This window comes from Colias croceus, chromosome 28 (assembly GCF_905220415.1).
Source record: "Colias croceus chromosome 28, ilColCroc2.1".
Lineage (NCBI taxonomy): Eukaryota > Metazoa > Arthropoda > Insecta > Lepidoptera > Pieridae > Colias > Colias croceus.
This window is the reverse complement of record NC_059564.1, coordinates 1521293-1541221: the sequence shown is the minus strand read 5'-3', so window position 1 is coordinate 1541221 and position 19929 is coordinate 1521293. Positions and strand designations below refer to the sequence as shown.

At 33.6% G+C, this 19929-nt stretch overlaps 1 protein-coding gene across 1 annotated transcript in view; it reads right to left on the bottom strand.

The window, feature by feature from the left end:
- LOC123703935 overlaps window positions 1-19929 on the bottom strand; it is a 73807-nt gene that overhangs the window by 40985 nt on the left and 12893 nt on the right. The window contains exons 2-17 of the mRNA XM_045652145.1: window positions 19278-19360; window positions 12592-12683; window positions 9988-10146; window positions 8840-9008; window positions 7853-7944; window positions 7072-7212; window positions 5889-6013; window positions 5123-5214; window positions 4577-4594; window positions 4042-4126; window positions 3412-3531; window positions 3102-3213; window positions 2145-2237; window positions 1183-1308; window positions 591-668; window positions 64-165 (exon numbers count right to left, since the gene is read on the bottom strand). Coding sequence (XP_045508101.1) covers window positions 64-165; window positions 591-668; window positions 1183-1308; window positions 2145-2237; window positions 3102-3213; window positions 3412-3531; window positions 4042-4126; window positions 4577-4594; window positions 5123-5214; window positions 5889-6013; window positions 7072-7212; window positions 7853-7944; window positions 8840-9008; window positions 9988-10146; window positions 12592-12676 — 1597 coding nt within the window. The 5' untranslated portion in view covers window positions 12677-12683; window positions 19278-19360. The remainder of the gene's footprint in view (window positions 1-63; window positions 166-590; window positions 669-1182; window positions 1309-2144; window positions 2238-3101; window positions 3214-3411; window positions 3532-4041; window positions 4127-4576; window positions 4595-5122; window positions 5215-5888; window positions 6014-7071; window positions 7213-7852; window positions 7945-8839; window positions 9009-9987; window positions 10147-12591; window positions 12684-19277; window positions 19361-19929) is intronic.

The window sequence follows — 19929 nt, the reverse complement described above, 5'->3', positions numbered from 1 at the left end:
TTTTCCTCTTTATAATATTAGTGTAGATAATAATTTTCGACATTTGTATATATTTGTACTCACATTCACTATCCTCACTGCCGCTAGACCGTGGTCTCGGACACTCGGGCTGCGAATTCGGTTCAGGCGCTACGCGACGGGGCTTCGCCCCCGGTTTGCGGCGAGCTATAATAATTATATTATTTTAGATATAAGAGAAATTAAACATAGTAGTAGATATTACTTAGATTTTAGGGAGTTTTATGAAAAAAAAAAATTTCATGTAGTGATTTTTAACATGCAATACCAACAAGTTTTTAAGTTTTAGGTGTAAAAATTTCAAACTATTTTTTCACTCTGTACAGTGTACATACAGAGTGAAAAAATACTGCATACTGTTTAGTATGCGTGTAACTTGCAGCCAACTGACTGAATCAGTCGTTTAATAAACAGCCTAGTCAGTATTAATTCTTAGTTAAACTGCGGCAAATACTGTAATAATGTAAATCTATCCATATTTTCTATTATAATTATAACTGAATATTTTTAAATTAAAAATTTTAGACTTTTTATTTTAATAAATTTAATTAATTAATCCTTAAAATACATACATATTCTATCATTGGACGCACTAAGGGAACTACTGAGAGACGTCAGTCTTGACAACGCGTCCGATGCTTGAGAATTCGCTAGAAATAAACACAAATTAAATGAATATTTTGTCAGTAACATGCAACGAATCAAAACAAATGTTATTAATATTCAGTTCAGTCCTTCTTAACTCTTAAGCAAATAAACATAGGATGGAACAATCTTAAAATATGTGACATAAAATAACAGCTCAGAAAAATTTCGATTAGCAGGTTTTCAACAAAAGCACTCATTTTACTATCATAAAACACAATCAAAATTAATTATTGACCCTTTTCTTTTTAAATTTTTAACTAGCTATGCCCCGTGGTTTTTTGCCGCATTGCTCCGCTTCTGTTGGTCTTAGCGTGATGATATATATTATATAGCCTATACCTTAGTCGATAAATGAGCTATCTACACCGAAAGAATTTTTCAAATCAGACCAGTAGTTCCTGAGATTAACGCATACAAGCAAACAAACAATCTCCAAACCAACTCTAAGCTTTATAATATTAGTATAAATTTAAACTATCTTTTAGTTTTAATAAAGTATGTATTAAAATAACTTACATGGAGTAGGTTTCAACGACAAATTAAGAGGAGCATCATCCTCCGTAGATTTAGTACCACCGAGGTCCATGGCTGTTTCTTCTGAACTTGTGTTCGATTTCGTGCTTAAGTTTAAGCCGGAGTCTGCTAGAAAAGTAAGTTATTGTTAAGTAGACCGATAACATAGTATAATTAATAGTTCTACTTTGAACTTAGGTTAACCTATAAACCGATAACATAGTAACTTAGGTTAATAGTTCTACTTAGAACTATTAACCTAAGTTACTATGTTATCGGTTTATAGGTTACTAGTTCTAACTTAGGTTAATAGTTCTAACTAGAACTATTAACCTAACCAGTGGATCTTGCCAACTGGCAAGATCCACTGTATTGCCATGACGCTACATTTAAATTTTACTCTCAACGCGCAAAAGAAGTTTTACTACTCAAACATTATTATTTGTAAAATCGGAAAAAATCGAAAGGGCACTCCTAGGTTGGACTGGTCAAACCCCAGCCCCCCTAGCCAAGTGGCTTTCTGTTAGCGTAGCGTTCAATAGAATAGACTACGAATGTATGAGATTGACGTAAGCTGTAGTAGATAACTTATCTCATACATTCGTAGTCTATTCTATTGAACGCTACGCTAGCAGAAAGCCACTTGGCTAGGGGGGCTGGTCTGGCATAATGACATTGTGAAAGCCCAAATAATTGTAATATTTCGGCCTTAATAAACAATTTTCGCAAATCGTTGTCTAGCTGAAACGTCTTATATGCGTGCGATGCCTATACTGCGTTCGCATACACCCGAAACTGCTGCTGACTTCAGTCAAAGGGTGAAATTCGAGGATTATTCTATTATTTCGAAGATTGCCCGATGGCTTTTGCCAAACCTAAGATAATCCAGTCCTTACGCGAAGAGATTTCGTTTCGGGATTTGACTAGAACATACATATAAAATAGTTATTTTAAAGAATATTTACCTGCAGGATTAGCTCCCGCTAGTTGTCTCTCAAGAGCCGCCAAACTAACTCCGCTCTGACTTGCTATCGTTTGTAGTAATTCTCGAGATATTCCTAATAAAAAAAATAATGTTATATTAATTTTATCGCTGTTACTATGTTTTGTACATATGTATATACTAATATTATAAAGAGGAAAGGTTTGTATGTATGTATGTATGGTTTTCACGCATAAACTACTGGACCGATTTTGATTAAATTTGGCACAGATAATCTTTAGACCCTGAGAAAGAACATAGGCTACCTTTTATTGCGAAATATGTACCACGGGCGACGCCGGGGCGGACCGCTAGTATGTTAATAAATTTAGACGAAAACAAAAGAGAACACAAATAACATTAGTTAATTGAACAATCACTTTGAAATGGAATCATATTTTTTGTGTTAAACTGTTATTTGCTCAACTTTATATAAGTTCAGCTTTAGCTCGCTGTTGTGTTTCCTAAATACCAAACTAAAATACAGTATTCATTACAGGCCATAAGTAATTTATTTAATTTAATAAAACATACATTTAACATCTATGTACAAACATTGGGCTTTGTATTATCTCTTTCATCTATACATATAATAAATCTGTAGAAGGGTCAATTCTGTACATTGAAAATATAGAAAAAATAAATAGCAGGGGGTGTTACTGGATCGATACCAAGCCCAAACATGTGATTAAAAAAAATTTTGTCTGTCTGTATGTTCAGGCATCACGTGAAAACTAACGGTTCGATTTCGATGAAACTTGGTATAATTATACCTTATTATCCTGGGCATAAAATAGGATACTTTTTATCCCGGAAAAATACGTAGAAAAAAAAAATCTTAATTTTTCCGCGCGGACGGAATCGCGGGCGGAAGCTAGTAACAAATATATTAAATGTTAGTTTTCTTTTTTTAATGACAAATAATTAAATACATACATACCTGCATAATCAGATAAATTGGGTGGTGGAGTAGCGGAGAGGGAGTTACTTCGATCCGGCTTATTTGGCAACCTGATTACTTCTACTGATGATCGGGAGTTGCCATACTCATCCTGTAATTAATAAAAAAATGTGTGCGTAGTACACACGTAAGAAGTGAAACTTCTTTATGACCTTATTTAAAAAAAATAATGAATTAAATGAATAAATGTTTGAGTTTGAGTTTTACAAAGAAGCATTAATTCTCAACACATATGTATACATTTTATTATTCCTCTATGATATTAAAAAATATTATTATAATACCATACCACTTTTTGTCGCTTGTTGGGTAAGGGTGTGCTTCGATCACTTGAAGGATGCAAAGATACATGCGGTGGGTCCAGAGATATTGTCTTCTTACGACCGCGGTTCGTTGACCCCGCTGGTACCTAGACAAACATATGAATTAATAATATTCTATAGGAAAATAAATATTAGTATTATAAGGAAAGTATATAGGTAGAAAATATCAAATTTATAACGGAAAGATTAGTTTTTTGGTGAATCTATACTAATATTATAAAGCTGAAGAGTTTGTTTGTTTGAACGCGCTAATCTCGGGAACGACTGGTCCGATTTGTAAAATTCTTTCAGTGTTAGATAGCCCATTTATCGAGGAAGGCTATAGGCTATATATCATCACGCTAAGACCAACAGAAGCGGAGCCACGCGGGTGAAACCGCGGGGCACAGCTAGTAAACTCATATGCAGAATCAATTTTTGCTGAATTTATGAAACATATAAATTATTTATCGAACTTAAGGAAAACATATTGATTCTTATAGAGGGCTATAATATGTGTTTTTTAGTGTGAAATATTGTACCTAATTATGTGTCGCTTTAAAAATATATCTTCTTTCGTAGAAATTAAGAAATACTTAGTACATAATATTATTTACCTTAGGCCCAGTTAATGAGGAGGTATATTTAATTATTTCAGTATCAGGGGGCAGTCGTACTCCGCCTAACACTGACGCTGGATCACTGAAAACAAAAATAATTGGTTAATATTATATTTATTTAGTTAATTTATATGCATTTTTGAATAAAGTATACTTATAACGTTAACTTGGAAGCCGATATTAAAAATATTCAGTAAAATGACATAAGCGTGAGTATATAAGTGAGTATAAGTGATATAAGATAATATAAGTGAGTATTCATATATGGAAATACGCGTGCGTATGGTCGGTCTAGCTATGAACGGTTTTATGAATTTCCATACATATGACAAGCGCGACTGACGTATGCACTGATGGTCGGTGAAGCTCTGCAACCGGCCTAAATATAGGCCAATGCCTATATTATAATCCAATGATTAAGTCGTAAATTGTGTTTATCGAGGACAATATTTAATAATCATCTCTATTACAGGAATTTATAATTATCTTTTCAGAAAATAATACAAGCAAAAAAAATAATTGTTTATCATACCCTCCTTCCAAAGCAGCACTAAAGAATAAATAACATTAAATATTTTTTTAGAGAATTCAAAATGTTACAATAATATAATATTAAAATAATGCAGACTTATTAACAATTCGTTTATAACTTTATCTTGATAAATTTTAAATTATATTTATTACTAGCTTCCGCCCGCGACTCCGTCCGCGCGGATGTCGGTCTTCGCGTGGATGGATTATTTCTTCATTTTGAGTAGGTACCTCTGACAATAAAATCTTATAAATATCTATTGGACCCAATTCCCAAATACGGCTAGTCCTATAATAATACGCAACGTGTGTTCGCGGTTCTACGGAACAACGTCTATGGATGCCTTCACATACAGACAGACAGACAGACAGACAGACAGACAAAAATTTTTTTAATCACATATTTGGGTTTGGTATCGATCCAGTAACACCCCCTGCTATTTATTTTTTCAATATTTTCAATGTACAGAATTGACCCTTCTACAGATTTATTATATGTATAGATTGTTTGAATTAATTTCAATTTAAAATACTATAACAATAATACCTAAGCAAGTTATGCGGTAATCCAGCAAGCGAGTCGAGTCCACGACGATCCTTATCAGAGCCCGGCATTCCAAAAGGATATAGCGGCATGTTCTGAAACAAATAAATAAAAAATGTTTTAAAATTGTTGAAAAATAAAAGAATAATTATATTACTAGCTTTTTGCCTGCGGCTTCGCCCGCTTTGTCTAAAACTTAATAAACTATATACTAAAACCTTCTTCTTGAATCACTCTATCTTTAAAAAAAAACGCATCAAAATCTGTTGCATAGTTTAAAAGATTTGAGCATACATAGGGACTTTGTTTTATACTATGTAGTGATTAGTTAGTTCGATACCAGGTCGAAACAAGTGAATTTTCGAAAATCTTTGAATGCAGTTCACTAAATTAATTAAAAATTATATATGTATGTTTACCAGCCATCTGGTTTCCATAACACAAGCGAAAGCTCAATATGGGATCAGATTGTGCCGTGTGTGAAAATTGTCCTGGAATATTTTTATTTATTTATTTATTTATAATCCTACTAATATTATAAATTCGAAAGTTTGTGAGGATGGATGTGTGTGTATGTTTGTTACTATTTCACGCAAATACTATTTAACTGATTACAATGAAATTTAGCACACATGTAGAAGGTAACTTGGATTAACACATAGGACAGCTTTTATCCCGGAAATCCCACGGGAACGGGAACTATGCGGGTTTTTCTTTCAAAAGGCGGGCGAAGCCGCGGGCAAAAGCTAGTATATAATAAAGATAGTACCTTCCCCTTAGCAGCAGCCGCTACTGCTGCGTGATAAGCGCCCTGAGCAGCCGCTTGAGCCAGCATCAACTCGCTGCGTAACACTGACAAGTCACGTTCCTTGTCTTTCATTGACGATGATTTTCCTGTAAAAAAGATAATGTTTAGTTCTGTTTGTGCTTGAAAAAATTTGGTAATTAACAGATGGATATTTATAAATATAATTGAATTGAAACATCTTTAGGCGCGTTGAGTAAATCTTGCAAAAGAAGTTTCACTTCTGACACGTGTGCTAAGCACACACACTTTGTTTTCTGAATGAAATGAAATGTGTCTTTCGTTTCTAATTGTCAATTAAAAATTAAGGCACCACACACAACAATACATGCTATATACCTTCTTAGTGAATAATATAATAATATTGTGTCTCCTGTAACACAGGACATTCCCTAGTATAGGAGACATTGTTTAAATAGCGCAATTAACTGTACCTACGGTTTATGTTTTAATTATATTTATTTTATTTTTTATTTTTATTTTTTTATAAACAGGTACAGTTACAGATTGCAGAACAATACCTTATATCTAGCTCTTATCTAATAATACATATAAATTCTACAATCCAATTAATACCGTACACAGCTTACTTATACCAAGTTATAGCCAGGAACAAAAACAAACTAAGAACAAGAAAATTCTAACAGAGTGAAAAAAAAGCCACTATTTAAAATACAAAAAATAAAAACAAAATACGTTGTTACATATATAAGTTATCCCATAATTGCATGTACATGTATATCTTCTGTTGTCAAATAAAGAATTTATTTATTTATTTATATTATTAATCTATTTTGATATTATAATTGTAAATTTTAGAATGTCATTTTAGAAATAAGTTTTTTTACAGATTAATTTATCATCCCAATTAGCTGTGTCGAGTAAAATGACAAATAATGTATGAAAATATCAGTGTAACAAAATTAATAACAAGCATATAGAAACAGTTCATTTCATTTCTCAAAATTATTATACAATGAAAAAAATATGAAACCCTAGTTCCCTTGGTCACAGCATAACGCGTGAACGACTGGACCGATTTCCATAATTATTATTTTGGTGTTCGTTATTGTCAGGAGAAGGATCTTATATAGAAAAGCTTTACAAAAAGAAAAATTAAATAAATATAAAAACACAATCAACTTACTGCTAGGCGTAGCTTGAGGCTTGCTAACCGGCTTACTCTGCAAGGGCTGCTGCGCTAAGTTGTTGAGTGAAGCGAGGCTTGATAACGATTGAGATGCCATTGTGGACGGTGATGATGTTTTTGGGAAGCCGTAGGTTGATGCTGTAATGTTAATATTTATTTAATACATAATATAGGAAACACAATATTATAAGGTATACACTAAGGGTAGGTATACATATTATACATAATGTATATGTATGATAATTATAAAAGATTCTAGGCTTCAGAAATTCATGAAAATTTTTTGAAGCTATGAAGTTATTTGGGAACATAATTAATGGGAAAGGAAATAATATTAAATATATTTTGACCTTTCTTGTAATTATAATGTGGTGATAGTATAAAGTTAGCACTTATATCAAAATCTACAACAATTTAACCCATTGAGCCCTGAGCGGCCCAATCAGTCCACAACACAATAGATTTTCTATTGTGTCTGTGATTCCGGGGGCTGAGTAATTACTAATAATAAATTTTATCTAAAAATCTCTTATTTAAGTATGTGGTGTATTTTTCGCTGTATCAAAAAAATTATGGTCCATACTCTGACTAATACTGGTTTGTCTTTTCTTCCTCCGTTTTGTTTTTGTAATTCTATGTGTTGGACATATTTTTTTTTCGTTTTTTATTTGCAATAAGACTAAACTTTGCCAGTGTCACGTTTAAAAAAGTAGATTTATATATTTAAGTAGCTGTGTTCTTTCTTTCTTCATAAAAAAATGTCAAAATTAATACATACCCCAATCACTCATATTATGCTGTGAATTGGTACTAGTTGATGGACTCTTATCTTTATTCGACACACTCGATGATGTACTGGATCTGCCTGACCTGAAACATTAATATAAGCATTATTATATTTACTTAGTGTATGATGAACGTTTTTATTCATTTTATACTGCATGAAGAAATAAATAAGAATTATACAACACTAGAATTCCGCCCGCTTTCAAAGAAAAACTCGCATAGTTCCCGTTCCCTTGGGATTTCCGGGATAAAACCTATTCTATGTGTTAATCCAAGTTACCCTCTATCTGTGTGCTAAATATCATTGTAATCGGTTCAGTAGTATTTGCGTGAAAGAGTAACAAGCACACACCACACACACACACATCCTCACAAACTTTCGCATTTATAATATTAGTAGGATATAATTACATAAAATGTCTAATTGAAAAACAATGCAAAACAATAACTAATTTATTTTTTGTGTGTTTGTTATAGGAACTTGTGATATGTAACTACATAGTTCCAAATTAGTTAAATGATAATTTTATTTAATGTTAGATTTAGACCGTGACTATGTCCACATGGAAATAGTTTAGTTCAGTAGTAAAATAAGTTATTAACTGTTAATATTTTAAACTATATTTCAATAACATTAAAAAACCTAGCATTTGTTTAACAACTTGTTGATAAACATATGAAACTTTCTCATTGTCAATTTGCGCGCCAACTGGCAACGTCGCGTACTGACAACGTTGAGCGCGACGTTGCCGCACATTTAAAGCTTCACGTGTTACGATTTTACGCCAAATAAAAATATTCTAGAAAGTTCTAGAAGCTCATCTCTCATTCCGTCCCATTCGTTTATGCTGTGTCTTATTATAGCGTTGCATACGGATCGCCAAGTGGGGGGAAATTAAGCCCAGATGCATATTAACATTTTGTAGTACTTTCCAACATCAAAAATTCTAGAATGTTCTGGAACGTTCTAGAAGCTCACCTCTCATTCCGTCCCGCCTGTTTGTGCTGTTTCGGCTTGGCTCCCCCAGATAGGGCGGATAGTGTTGCATACGGGTCGCCAAGTGGGGGGAAGTTGAGCCCAGACGCTTGTAACCGTGCTAAGTAATCTTGTGCCGCGAGATGTGATGCCATGGACCACCAGGCTGCACCTGGAATTAAATAAATCTTTATTAAGATCACAATAAAATAATTTCTTAAGTTACTTGATTATGTTTAAGTTTATAAATGGTCGGGATTTAAAATGTCTATGAACACATATAAAATAAAAATTTCATCATGCACTTGTTTAGAAAACTGCATTTAACTTAAGGTTAAAACTTTAAGAAATTAAAAACTATAATTCAGGCTGTGATAACACGGTGTGTTATTATTTATTATATACATATTATGTTTTAAAAACATTTATAGAAGTTCCCGGGAAAACGCTTTCAATCAAACACTGATACCTAGACAGTATTACATACTCAACAGTAAGAATTACTTGAAAATGATATCATTCATAGTTCAGGCGATTAGAGCATTTAAACAAACAATGTTTTAAGGTGTAATAGACCTATTATTATGTACATATATGTAGTATCATATTGACTAGAATAAAATTATGTATTGTTACTAACATAGGTATAAGAATATTGTTACTAATAAGTGGGCCAATGATGTTTCAATAAATAAATACATTATTATTATACTAGGTTTCCGCCCGCGGCTTCGCCCGCGCAGTCAAAGAAAAACCCGCATAGTTCCCGTTCCCGCGGGATTTCCGGGATTGCGTCATTTTCCCGGGATAAAAAGTAGCCATGTCCATTCTCGGGTATCAAAATATCTCCATACCAAATTTCATGACAATTGGTTCAGTAGTTTAGGCGTGATTGAGTATCAGACAGACAGACAGAATTACTTTCGCATTTATAATATTAGTATGGATTATCACTATCACTACATAGTATAAAACAAAGTCGCTTTCTCTGTCCCTTTATATGCTTAATCTTTAAAACTACGCAACTGATTTTGATGCGGTTTTTTTTTAATAGATAGAGTGATTCAAGAGGAAGGTATATAATTTATTAGGTTTTAGACAAAGCGGGCGAAGCCGCGGGCGGTAAGCTAGTTATATATAAAAATTCTCACTTGCAGCGGGATGCAGTCCCAACGAAGCCGCCTGGTTAGCAGCGACCCCCAGCGTGGTTGGCGGCGGGTAGCGCGACCCGAAGCCGAACAGAGCGGCCTGTGCTTGTGCCTGCGCCTGTGCTTGTGCTGCCCCGCTGCCGCCATCTCGACCCCAGTACGCTGAAATAAAATATAAATCAATTATTGAACAGAGTTAATGAGTATAGATAAGGTTATGGAATAAGGGAAATAACACAAAAAATGACCCTAATGTAGATTTCGCGAAATAAATAAAAATAAATATTGAACAAGATTAAGAGGCCTACACCACCGAAACTAGCGCCCCCCCAACATTTTATTTTTTTACTCCTAAACCAGATCAAATTTAAAAAATCTAGCTCGGTACTTTGCTAGTATATTACTTGTAGTATTTTTGGTATTACTTTTCACTATTCTAACTGTTCATTATTCTAGAGAACTTTTGATTACCGCCAAAAGTGGCCACTTTTGGCGGTAATCAAAAGTTCTCCTAATTTACCGAATGCAAAATAATGAAAAGTAATACCAAAAATACTACAAGTAATAAACTAGCAAAGTACCGAGCTAGATTTTTTAAATTTGATCTGGTTTAGGAGTAAAAAAATAAAATGTTGGGGGGGCGCTAGTTTCGGTGGTGTAGTCGCCTTAATAATAATTGATAATGTGATTGAACAAGGGACATTACACAAAATATGGACCCTAATGTAGCTTTCGCTATTGCAGCAGCACAAAAATTCAATAGCAATTTGTAACAAACATATTATTATGTACTAGCTGCGCTCCGCGGTTTCACCCGCATAGTTCAGCTCCTGTTGGTCTTAGCGTGATGATATATGCCTATACCCTTCCTCGATAAATGGGCTATCTGACACCGAAAGAATTTTTCAAATCGGACCAGTAGTTCCTGAGATTAGCGCGTTCAAACAAACAAACAAACTCTTCAGCTTTATACCTATTTTAAACCACTTTTACAATATAAATTATAAAGCAATGCGTATAAAAAAATCGTGTAATAAAGCGTTAAAAACGGTGATATGGTTAATGGTACTTTTCTTTACAGTAATTACTAGGTAATTACTATCGACTTTTTTTTTGTAATGAAGGTACTTTTAAAAAGTATATAAACTACTTATATAAACATATGTAATGATTACATAAATAACAAAAAGTATTGAATTAAGGTTTCTTCTATACTATAAAAACAAACAGAGAAACTACAGGGATATTTTTATAGATAAAATACCGTGTTAAAAGTCTGTATTCATTTATAGAGAGAAGTGTTTTAACTATTTTTCGATTAGGCAAACCGACAGATAAATTTTCGAATCAACAATCAAATACTTCTTTATAATATTAAGATACGTATTATATTCGCCGATTTGATCAATACAAATATAATTTACTTTCCTCAATTGCAACCGTAGAAACAGACAAAAGATGATACATCTGAAAAATCAACAGCCATCGATTCCGTAACTACCTCAACTATGTGTCAAACGAAAATCGACCTTATTGCTTAGAAATAGAGATTACTCAGTCAGCAAATACATTTCTCGCAATGTACAAGTTCAATAACCTGCGTCGGTTTTACTTATGGTGTTTGAGCGGTGATTGATATTAGACTTTATTATTTAGGCAAAAGAGTGCATTTTTGTATGATGCGTGCATCGTGGATGTACCCCATAAATTCTTTAGTTGGCACACATTGACATGATCGTGTAAGGAGCGATACAGTGACAAGGCTATTTTGGCGAATATGTCTTTTTCAGGAAGTCTTTATTATGACTAATAATTTATGTTACATTGCTGTGACATGTAATATGTCTGTACATGAAATACAGATAAGTTGATATTGATTGTGAATAGTACCTAAGTAGGTAGTGTTGTAGTTCCCCATGTAGGTACTTGAATCGTTAAAAGTAGGTACACGACGGATTTTGATGCGGTTTTTTTTTTAAGATAGAGTGATTCAAGAGGATGGTTTTAGTATATTATAATTAACGCATCTAAAGTAAGTTAGGTAATGTCCATTTATATTAATAAACTAATAGAAAATTCTAGAATAACTTAGAGCAGTCACAGATATCAGATTAGATAAAGAGGTCGTTGTCATAAAATAAACGGAACTGTAAACTATTTTTATGATCGCATATTTGTAATTAATTAATGATACAGGTACATTTATGTTTTATGAATGTAATAAATTATGGATATTAAGTACCCACTACCCATATTTGTAAGGATAAGTCCTAATTGAAAATAAGTTTACGTATTTACTTTCAACGTTGTTTTAAAATGGAGTAGATGAACATATTTTTATTAATAATAATTGTAGGTGCCCTTTATTTTATTAAATACACACAATAATTAACTTATTGGAAACTCATAAAATCGATCAAGACGAGGTGAGAGTAAGCAATTACAAAGGTTGAAATGAATTAATAGAAATACGTTCGTGTTGACTATAGAAATCTAAATAACAGGGCACTATGGTGTTGACTTTAAAGGAAAGGGTTTTTCTTTGGAAACGCGAGCGGAAAATCTAGTACATATAACTATTATAAAAAGTAAAAACCATATTTTTACCTCCAAAGAGTCCAGATGGATCAAACTGGCCATCGGGCGGTGGCTTGGCGGTCGCATCACCGCCTTCCCCCGTCTCCTTATCCATACCACTCCTGAAATAGAGACAATAAATATTTAACACAACGATAAGTAATCATTACATAGTACACTTACAGTACAAAACAAAGTCACTTCCTCTGTCCCTATATCCCTGTCTTTATGTATGCTTATCACCTAAACTACGCAACGAATTTTGATAAGTTTTTTTTAGTAGGAGTGATTCTGTGTCTTTTAAATGCGCTCTTTGTGAGAACCGGCTATCCAACGTGTATAATTAGTTAAACAAGTCTATATAACTGCGTTAAAAACAACCGACTTCAAACTTGCACTTGCAACATTTACAAATACAAACAAAAAAGCTCATAAAATAAAAACTACTGGGCCTATCCGAATAAAATTTTTATGGGACCAATTCGACACCATCCCGCATCGAACAAAAAAAGAATCATGTAAATCGGTTCAGAAACCTCGGAGTAATCGGTGTACATACATTAAAAAAAAAAACATACCGGTCGAATTGATAACCTCCTCCTTTTTTTTGAAGTCGGTTAAAAATTTGAATTAAATCTGTCCGTTTACTGGGTCAAAATCGAGTATAACGGAGTTGGTTTCATACAAACACATAGGAGAAGCTAATATAATTATTAGTGACGATGTTAAAAATATTTTAAACTTAGTGTTTTTAAATTTCTAATATTCAAATCTATCTCGTGAAATCGAACTGATTGTAGGATGTTTTGTTCATTCATAATGAACTATGCATAATAAATAATAATTTACATAATATTACACACTTTTGCGTATGGTAATGTTTACATAATCAAAGACAAAGGAAGTAAACAATAATCATCTTTATTTCACTATGATTACGTATTTTATTTGCATAACAACCAAAAGTTGGACTTCCAAATATATGCAGAGATTTTCAATAATGTGATCTCATAATATTGTTTGTATTTTCCATCACATTGAAACGTCTGGAAACATCAAAACTAGATGCAATCATATTATAAGCAAAAAATGTGCGTGTACACACGTCAGAAATGAAACTTCTGTATGACCTTAATTTTGAAAAAATAATTTACTATAATATTATGCAACTTTACAGAAATACGTCGAATCACGCGTGATAGGGATAAGAAAAAGATGGCGCGTAACGGAAAAATGTCACGTGTAACGAAAAAATGTTACACTAAATTTTTTTCCAACCCCGATAAAGAAGTTTCACTTCAAAAAGGTGTAATATATGATACACTGATACACATATGATAGGTTAAATAATATAAACGTCTTAAAAATAGATATTTCCTAACTAAATAATGCGAGCAAAGCCAGGGTCAAAGTCTAGTATGTACGACCCTTTGCATTGAAGGTCGATTCGCAGCGTGGAGAAAGTATGCCAATTGACCTAGGTTAGGTTCTGTTTCTGACGTCAGTTATATCAACCCACTTGCAGTCTAGAATTCTAGTTTTTACAATTTAGACGAAATGGTTCGAACGATATAAGTATTTATTTAAAATTATATATGTACTAGCGGTCCGCCCCGGCTTCGCCCGTGGTACATATTTCGTAATAAAAGGTAGCCTATGTTCTTTCTCAGGGTCTAAAGATTGTCTGTGTCAAATTTCATCAAAATCGGTCCAGTAGTTTATGCGTGAAAAACATACATACATACATACATAATTACAAACCTGTCCTCTTTATAATATTAGTATAGATGTTTATCAGCCATCTAGTTTCCATAACAAAAACGAAAGCTAAGTATGGGATCAGATCGTGCCGTGTGTGAAAATAGTCCTGAAATATTTATTTATTTATGTAGCTAGAACCAGTTTCTAATTAGAATATGGTCTTTTATTAACACGCATTTATTGGCTTGACCTATATGTTTGTAAGTTTGTATGTAACCGTCTCCGTTAGACTCGATTTTGAAGTTTAAACTTTGTAGGTACACTTTTCAAGGATAGGTGAGAATACAATCCATACTAGGGTCATTGCGCCAGTTCGCGTCCACTTAGTGCAGTTGGAAAGTTTGAAGGAGAAAATAAAAATGTTCCAGTACAAATTTCAACGCAAAATTTATGTAACGTGTTCATTACATAGTCTATTTTAAGATTTACTTTCAATTGTCTTGAAAAAATCATGTGGTTTTTATTTATCTAGACAAATAGCAGAATTAGGCGTTTTACCCAGTTCGCGTCCAAAAATTCCAGTTTGCGTCCACCCGTGGACCAGTTCGCGTCCACCAGCTTAGAAAAGGAATTAAGAGTGTATTGGGTGATATTTTATCAGATAAATGCAAATAAAAATGAGATTTTAATAAATTATGTATTTACGAATATAGTTATTTAATACAAACTGGCCAAATGCGAGTGGAACTCGTACACCGAGGGTTCCTTAGTGCTATATAAGAAGTTGCTTCATATCAAACTTCAAGTGTCTGTGTTCACGTAGAGTACCCTGTAGGGTTTGATTCCCTTGCAAATGTCGAAATTTGCGAAAATTTGCAGCATAAACGGCTGTATCTTTTGATTGCTTTGGTTTGGTTTTTTGACTGCTTCAAGGCACCGTAGACTTGAGTATTCAATATAAATTTCAGCTTTATACCTCCACGAGAAAAAGGGTCTTGACAGAAAGACAGACCGGCAGACGGACATACATATACGGACGGATATCAAAGTGGATCACTTTACAAGGATTCCGGTTTTTTCTTTGAGGTTCGGAACTAAAATCAACATAATTATTAATATAATTCACTGTAAGGAAACTGGAAAAACTTTTTTATATTTATCTTCTCATCATTAATAGAACTAAAAATTAACAAAAAACAAAGACTCTCATTCTCAAAGATACTAGTCTCATTCTTAGAATACCCGTTTTAAAATGAAAAAATAGCATACAATTTTACTAATTTGAATGAAAATTCAAATTATCAACATGAACTTTTCATCAAAAATTTACAATCTATTTTAAATTACATATTTTAACAAAAAATTCATTGCTAGTACATAATGAAAAACAATGTGGACGCAATATGTTCTATTGTTATGCCCTATAGGTCTAGTTTGCGACCACCGTGGACGCAAAATGGAAGTTGTACAAATTTGGTGTAGTAATTCGCGTCCACCTTATTTTAGTTTTGTTAACAAAGTAAAGAAACAGTTACATATTCAAAAATTCACATTTAACGATAAGATACTTACCGTCAAACGCAACGCTGCGCACTATTTTTTTTCTCAAAATCCCGCGCGTTTTAGCTCTCTCGTTTTATAGCCAAAATTAAATATTTTTTTTAAATAGGATAGGCGGTGCACAGGCATATTTTGAATATGTGTGCATATCTCTTATACATTGAGGTATTATCGGTAATTTTTCTTATTACAATTTTACATAAATTATACTTATTTTCGTGAATTTTCTAAAAGATATCCGCAAAATGGACGCGAATAGGCACATGGACGCGAACAGGCGCAATGACCCTAATATTATAAATGCGAAAGTAACTCTGTCTGTCTGTCTGTTACTCAATCACGCCTAAACTACTGAACCAATTTTCATGAAATTTGGTATGGAGATATTTTGATACCCGAGAAAGGACATAGGCTACATTTTATCCCGGGAAAATGACACAATCCTGGATATCCCACGGGAATGGGAACTATGCGGGTTTTTCTTTGAATGCGCGGGCGAAGCCGCGGGCGGAGACCTAGTATATTATAGAATAGTAACTATGTATGTCACTAGATATTGAAGTTTCTTTGTTCTCTGTCACTTCCCGATCCCAAAATTTAATCTCAATTTTTGTTGCTTGTATGCATGGCAATGGCATTAGATAAGCATAATTTTTGCAAAAAGAAATAACACATAAAAAAAACTAATACATAAAATAATAAACAAATTATTTTTTAACTAAACTACATATAAAAGCAAAGAACGTAACGATATTATATCAAATATGCTTTGTTAATAATAATTGAGAAACTACCCAAAGTTGGATAAAATTTAAACTTTACATGAGAAACACCAGTTTTTCAATAATAACTCGGGATACTTAGCTAAAGAGCAAAAGCAAATAATTGGTCACCCATGCAATTTATGACAGTGATTACTGACAACTTCCATCCGTACTAATATAATAAAGCTGAAGAGTTTGTTTGTTTGAACACGCTAATCTCAGGAACTACTGGTCCGATTTAAAAAATTCTTTCGGTGTTAGATAGCCCATTCATCGAGGAAGGCTATATATCATCACGCTAATACCAATAGGAGCTAGCCACGCGGGTGAAACAACGGAGCGCAACTAGTAATAAATAATATGAATACTAGCGGTCCGCCCCGGCTTCGCCCGGCTTTCGCCTTTCGCATAAAAACTATCCTCGTACTTCAAGGAATATTATAAAAAAAGACTTAACGAAATCGGTTTAGCCGTTGCAGTTATGCGCTTGCCAACACATTTTGCGATACATTTTTTTTTCTAACACCGAAGAAAGAATTTTTTTAAATCGGACCAGTAGTTCCTGAGATTAGCGCGTACAGACAAACTCTTCATCTTTATAATATTAGTATACATGGGTCAATTACAAAACAATACAGTTCAAATGTGAACCTCATTTTTAATGTCGGTTAAGCCAGATAATTAACGCGTCGTGTCAACTCAGGATTACTTCAAAGTTCAAATATAGTGAGGTCAGCAGGTCGTTCACCTCGCGGTAACAAGGTAAGTCACAGACAAACGGTAGGAAATAAACGATTTCGGATAAATTAACGGGTTTCAAACGGTTTTTTGTGATAGAAAATTACATGATGTTTTGTGAAACTACTGCATACTGACAATATTGTATGTGATTGTATGTATTTTAGGTAAATAAACCTATACAATTATGTTTTTCTCGTATGATAGTCAGTTTAAAACTTTACACAAAGTCGCAGATAATAACTAGTCCATATTATAATTAAACATTCTAGCGGCATTAAATCTAGCTCGATTATCTACGAATACCTAGAAATTAGGTCACAATTTTCCAGATATGATGTCATTCAATCGTTTTATGACTCACTTTGGTCCAGATCTCGTCAGTGTTATTATCTCGCAAATTCTGATCAAATTTCGACTACGGTAGACAATCTTGATTGGATGCGATACCTTACTGCTATATAATATACTACCTTTCCTCCCGCTTTGTCTAAAACCTAATAAATTATAAACCTTCTTCGAGAATAACTCTATCTTAAAAAAAACCGCACCAAAAACCAATGCGTTGTTTCAAATATTTAACTTTTAAGCATACATAGATATATAGAGACAGAAAGCGACTTTGTTTTATACTATGTACTTGTAGTGATAGTGTTATCTATACTAGTCGCTCGTCCCGGCTCCGCACAGGTTGACCCGGGATAAAAACATCATAAAGCCTATGCTCATCAGGGATAATGTAGGAGTCTAATGGTAAAATATTTTTTTTTTAAATCGGTGCAGTAGTTTCGGAGCCTATTCAATTTTAACAAACAAACAATAAAATCTTTCTCTTTATAATATTTGTGTAGATATAGATGATACAAATGTTTGTCTGTATGTCCTTTAAAGGATCGTATATTGTGTTCAAGTTGCTTCGTTCATTTAAAAGCAGTAATTATCGAAGTACTTTAATGTTTATAATAATATCTTATTAACACACTAGCTTCCGCCCGCGACTCCGTCCGCGCGGGTGTCGGTCTTCGCGTGGATGGTTTATTTCTCCATTTTGAGTAACTCTGACCATGACATCTTATAAATATCTATTGGACCCAAATACGGCTAGGCCTATACGCAACGTGTGTTCGCGGTTCTACGGAACAACGTCTATGGATAAAACTGAAAAATTAAGATTAATTTTTTTCTACGTATTTTTCCAGGATAAAATGTATCCTATTTTACGCCCAGGATAATAAGGTATAATTATACCAAGTTTCATCGAAATCGAACCGCTAGTTTTCACGTGATGCCTTCACATACAGACAGACAGACAGACAGACAGACAAAAATTTTTTTAATCACATATTTGGGTTTGGTATCGATCCAGTAACACCCCCTGCTATTTATTTTTTCAATATTTTCAATGTACAGAATTGACCCTTCTACAGATTTATTATATGTATAGATAGATTATAAATGCGAAAGTAACTCTGTCTATACGTCTGTCTGTCTCTTCTCATGCCATAACCACTGAAGCGATTTGAAAGAAATTTAAGTTTGTAAATAATGTTTGAGATGCGATAACAGACACAAAGTAGGTTTTATCCCGGAAAGCCCACGGAAACGAGCCCTATACAGGTTTCCTTAAACTATGCTAGTTAGCATACTTAATAATATGACACATACGATTTTTGCCTGTTACAATAAAGATATTTTGTCAAATGTATCTTTCATCTCCATACGTGCAGTGGAGCGCGTAAAATATTGTGTGAATCGACGAATTTCGACCATTTTTTCTTGGTATACCTACAAGCAGACAGCTTCTATGAATAAATAATATTCTTATTAATTTATTAACATTAATTATTATTTACTCATCACTAAATAACGTGTCATTCACGCTTTTAGTTAGTACTAGCTTCCGCCCGCGGATTCGCCCGCTTGGCGTCTACATAAAAGACGTTGTATTCTTACCTTCAGTTACACCTAACATCCAGCACTCGTATGAACTCCACACATGATCACACACACACTTCACTAACACATTGTCACTAATCCTGGAACAAGAGAAAGGGTGGTTAATTTCAACTTTAAAACACTGTTTTGTAAATTTAATTTTAGGTATGGCAGCTCTAATAGTTGAATAATCAATTGTTTTTTATTCGAAAGAAAGAAAAAAAAGTACATTTATTGCCATACACTTAAATTAATACAAAATTATATATGCTTATAGGCACATGAAAATACAGAGATAAATGCCAAATCTACGAAATACATACTAAGTTGGATAAATTGTTAAACATTTTAAACTATAATTAAGCAGGTGTACAGGTACGCGGTCACGGACGAATTCTACCTATACCCGTGGCCCCGTCGTTTATGTGGCTTGACGGAACACAGTGGGGTTTTGGTCGGTAAGAATCCGACATAACCCGCGGCCCTTTCCCCCGGAGGCCGTGGGTATCTATGCAAGATTTCCCCACTCAAAAAAAAAAAAAAAAGGTGTACAGGTACGCAGGTAGAGCCGGATTGAGCAGTTAGTTTAATAGATAAAAATTATACAACTTCCCTGCAAACTTTGTTATGCCTTACTTTTATCACATATTAGCCGATTAGATCTACCGCA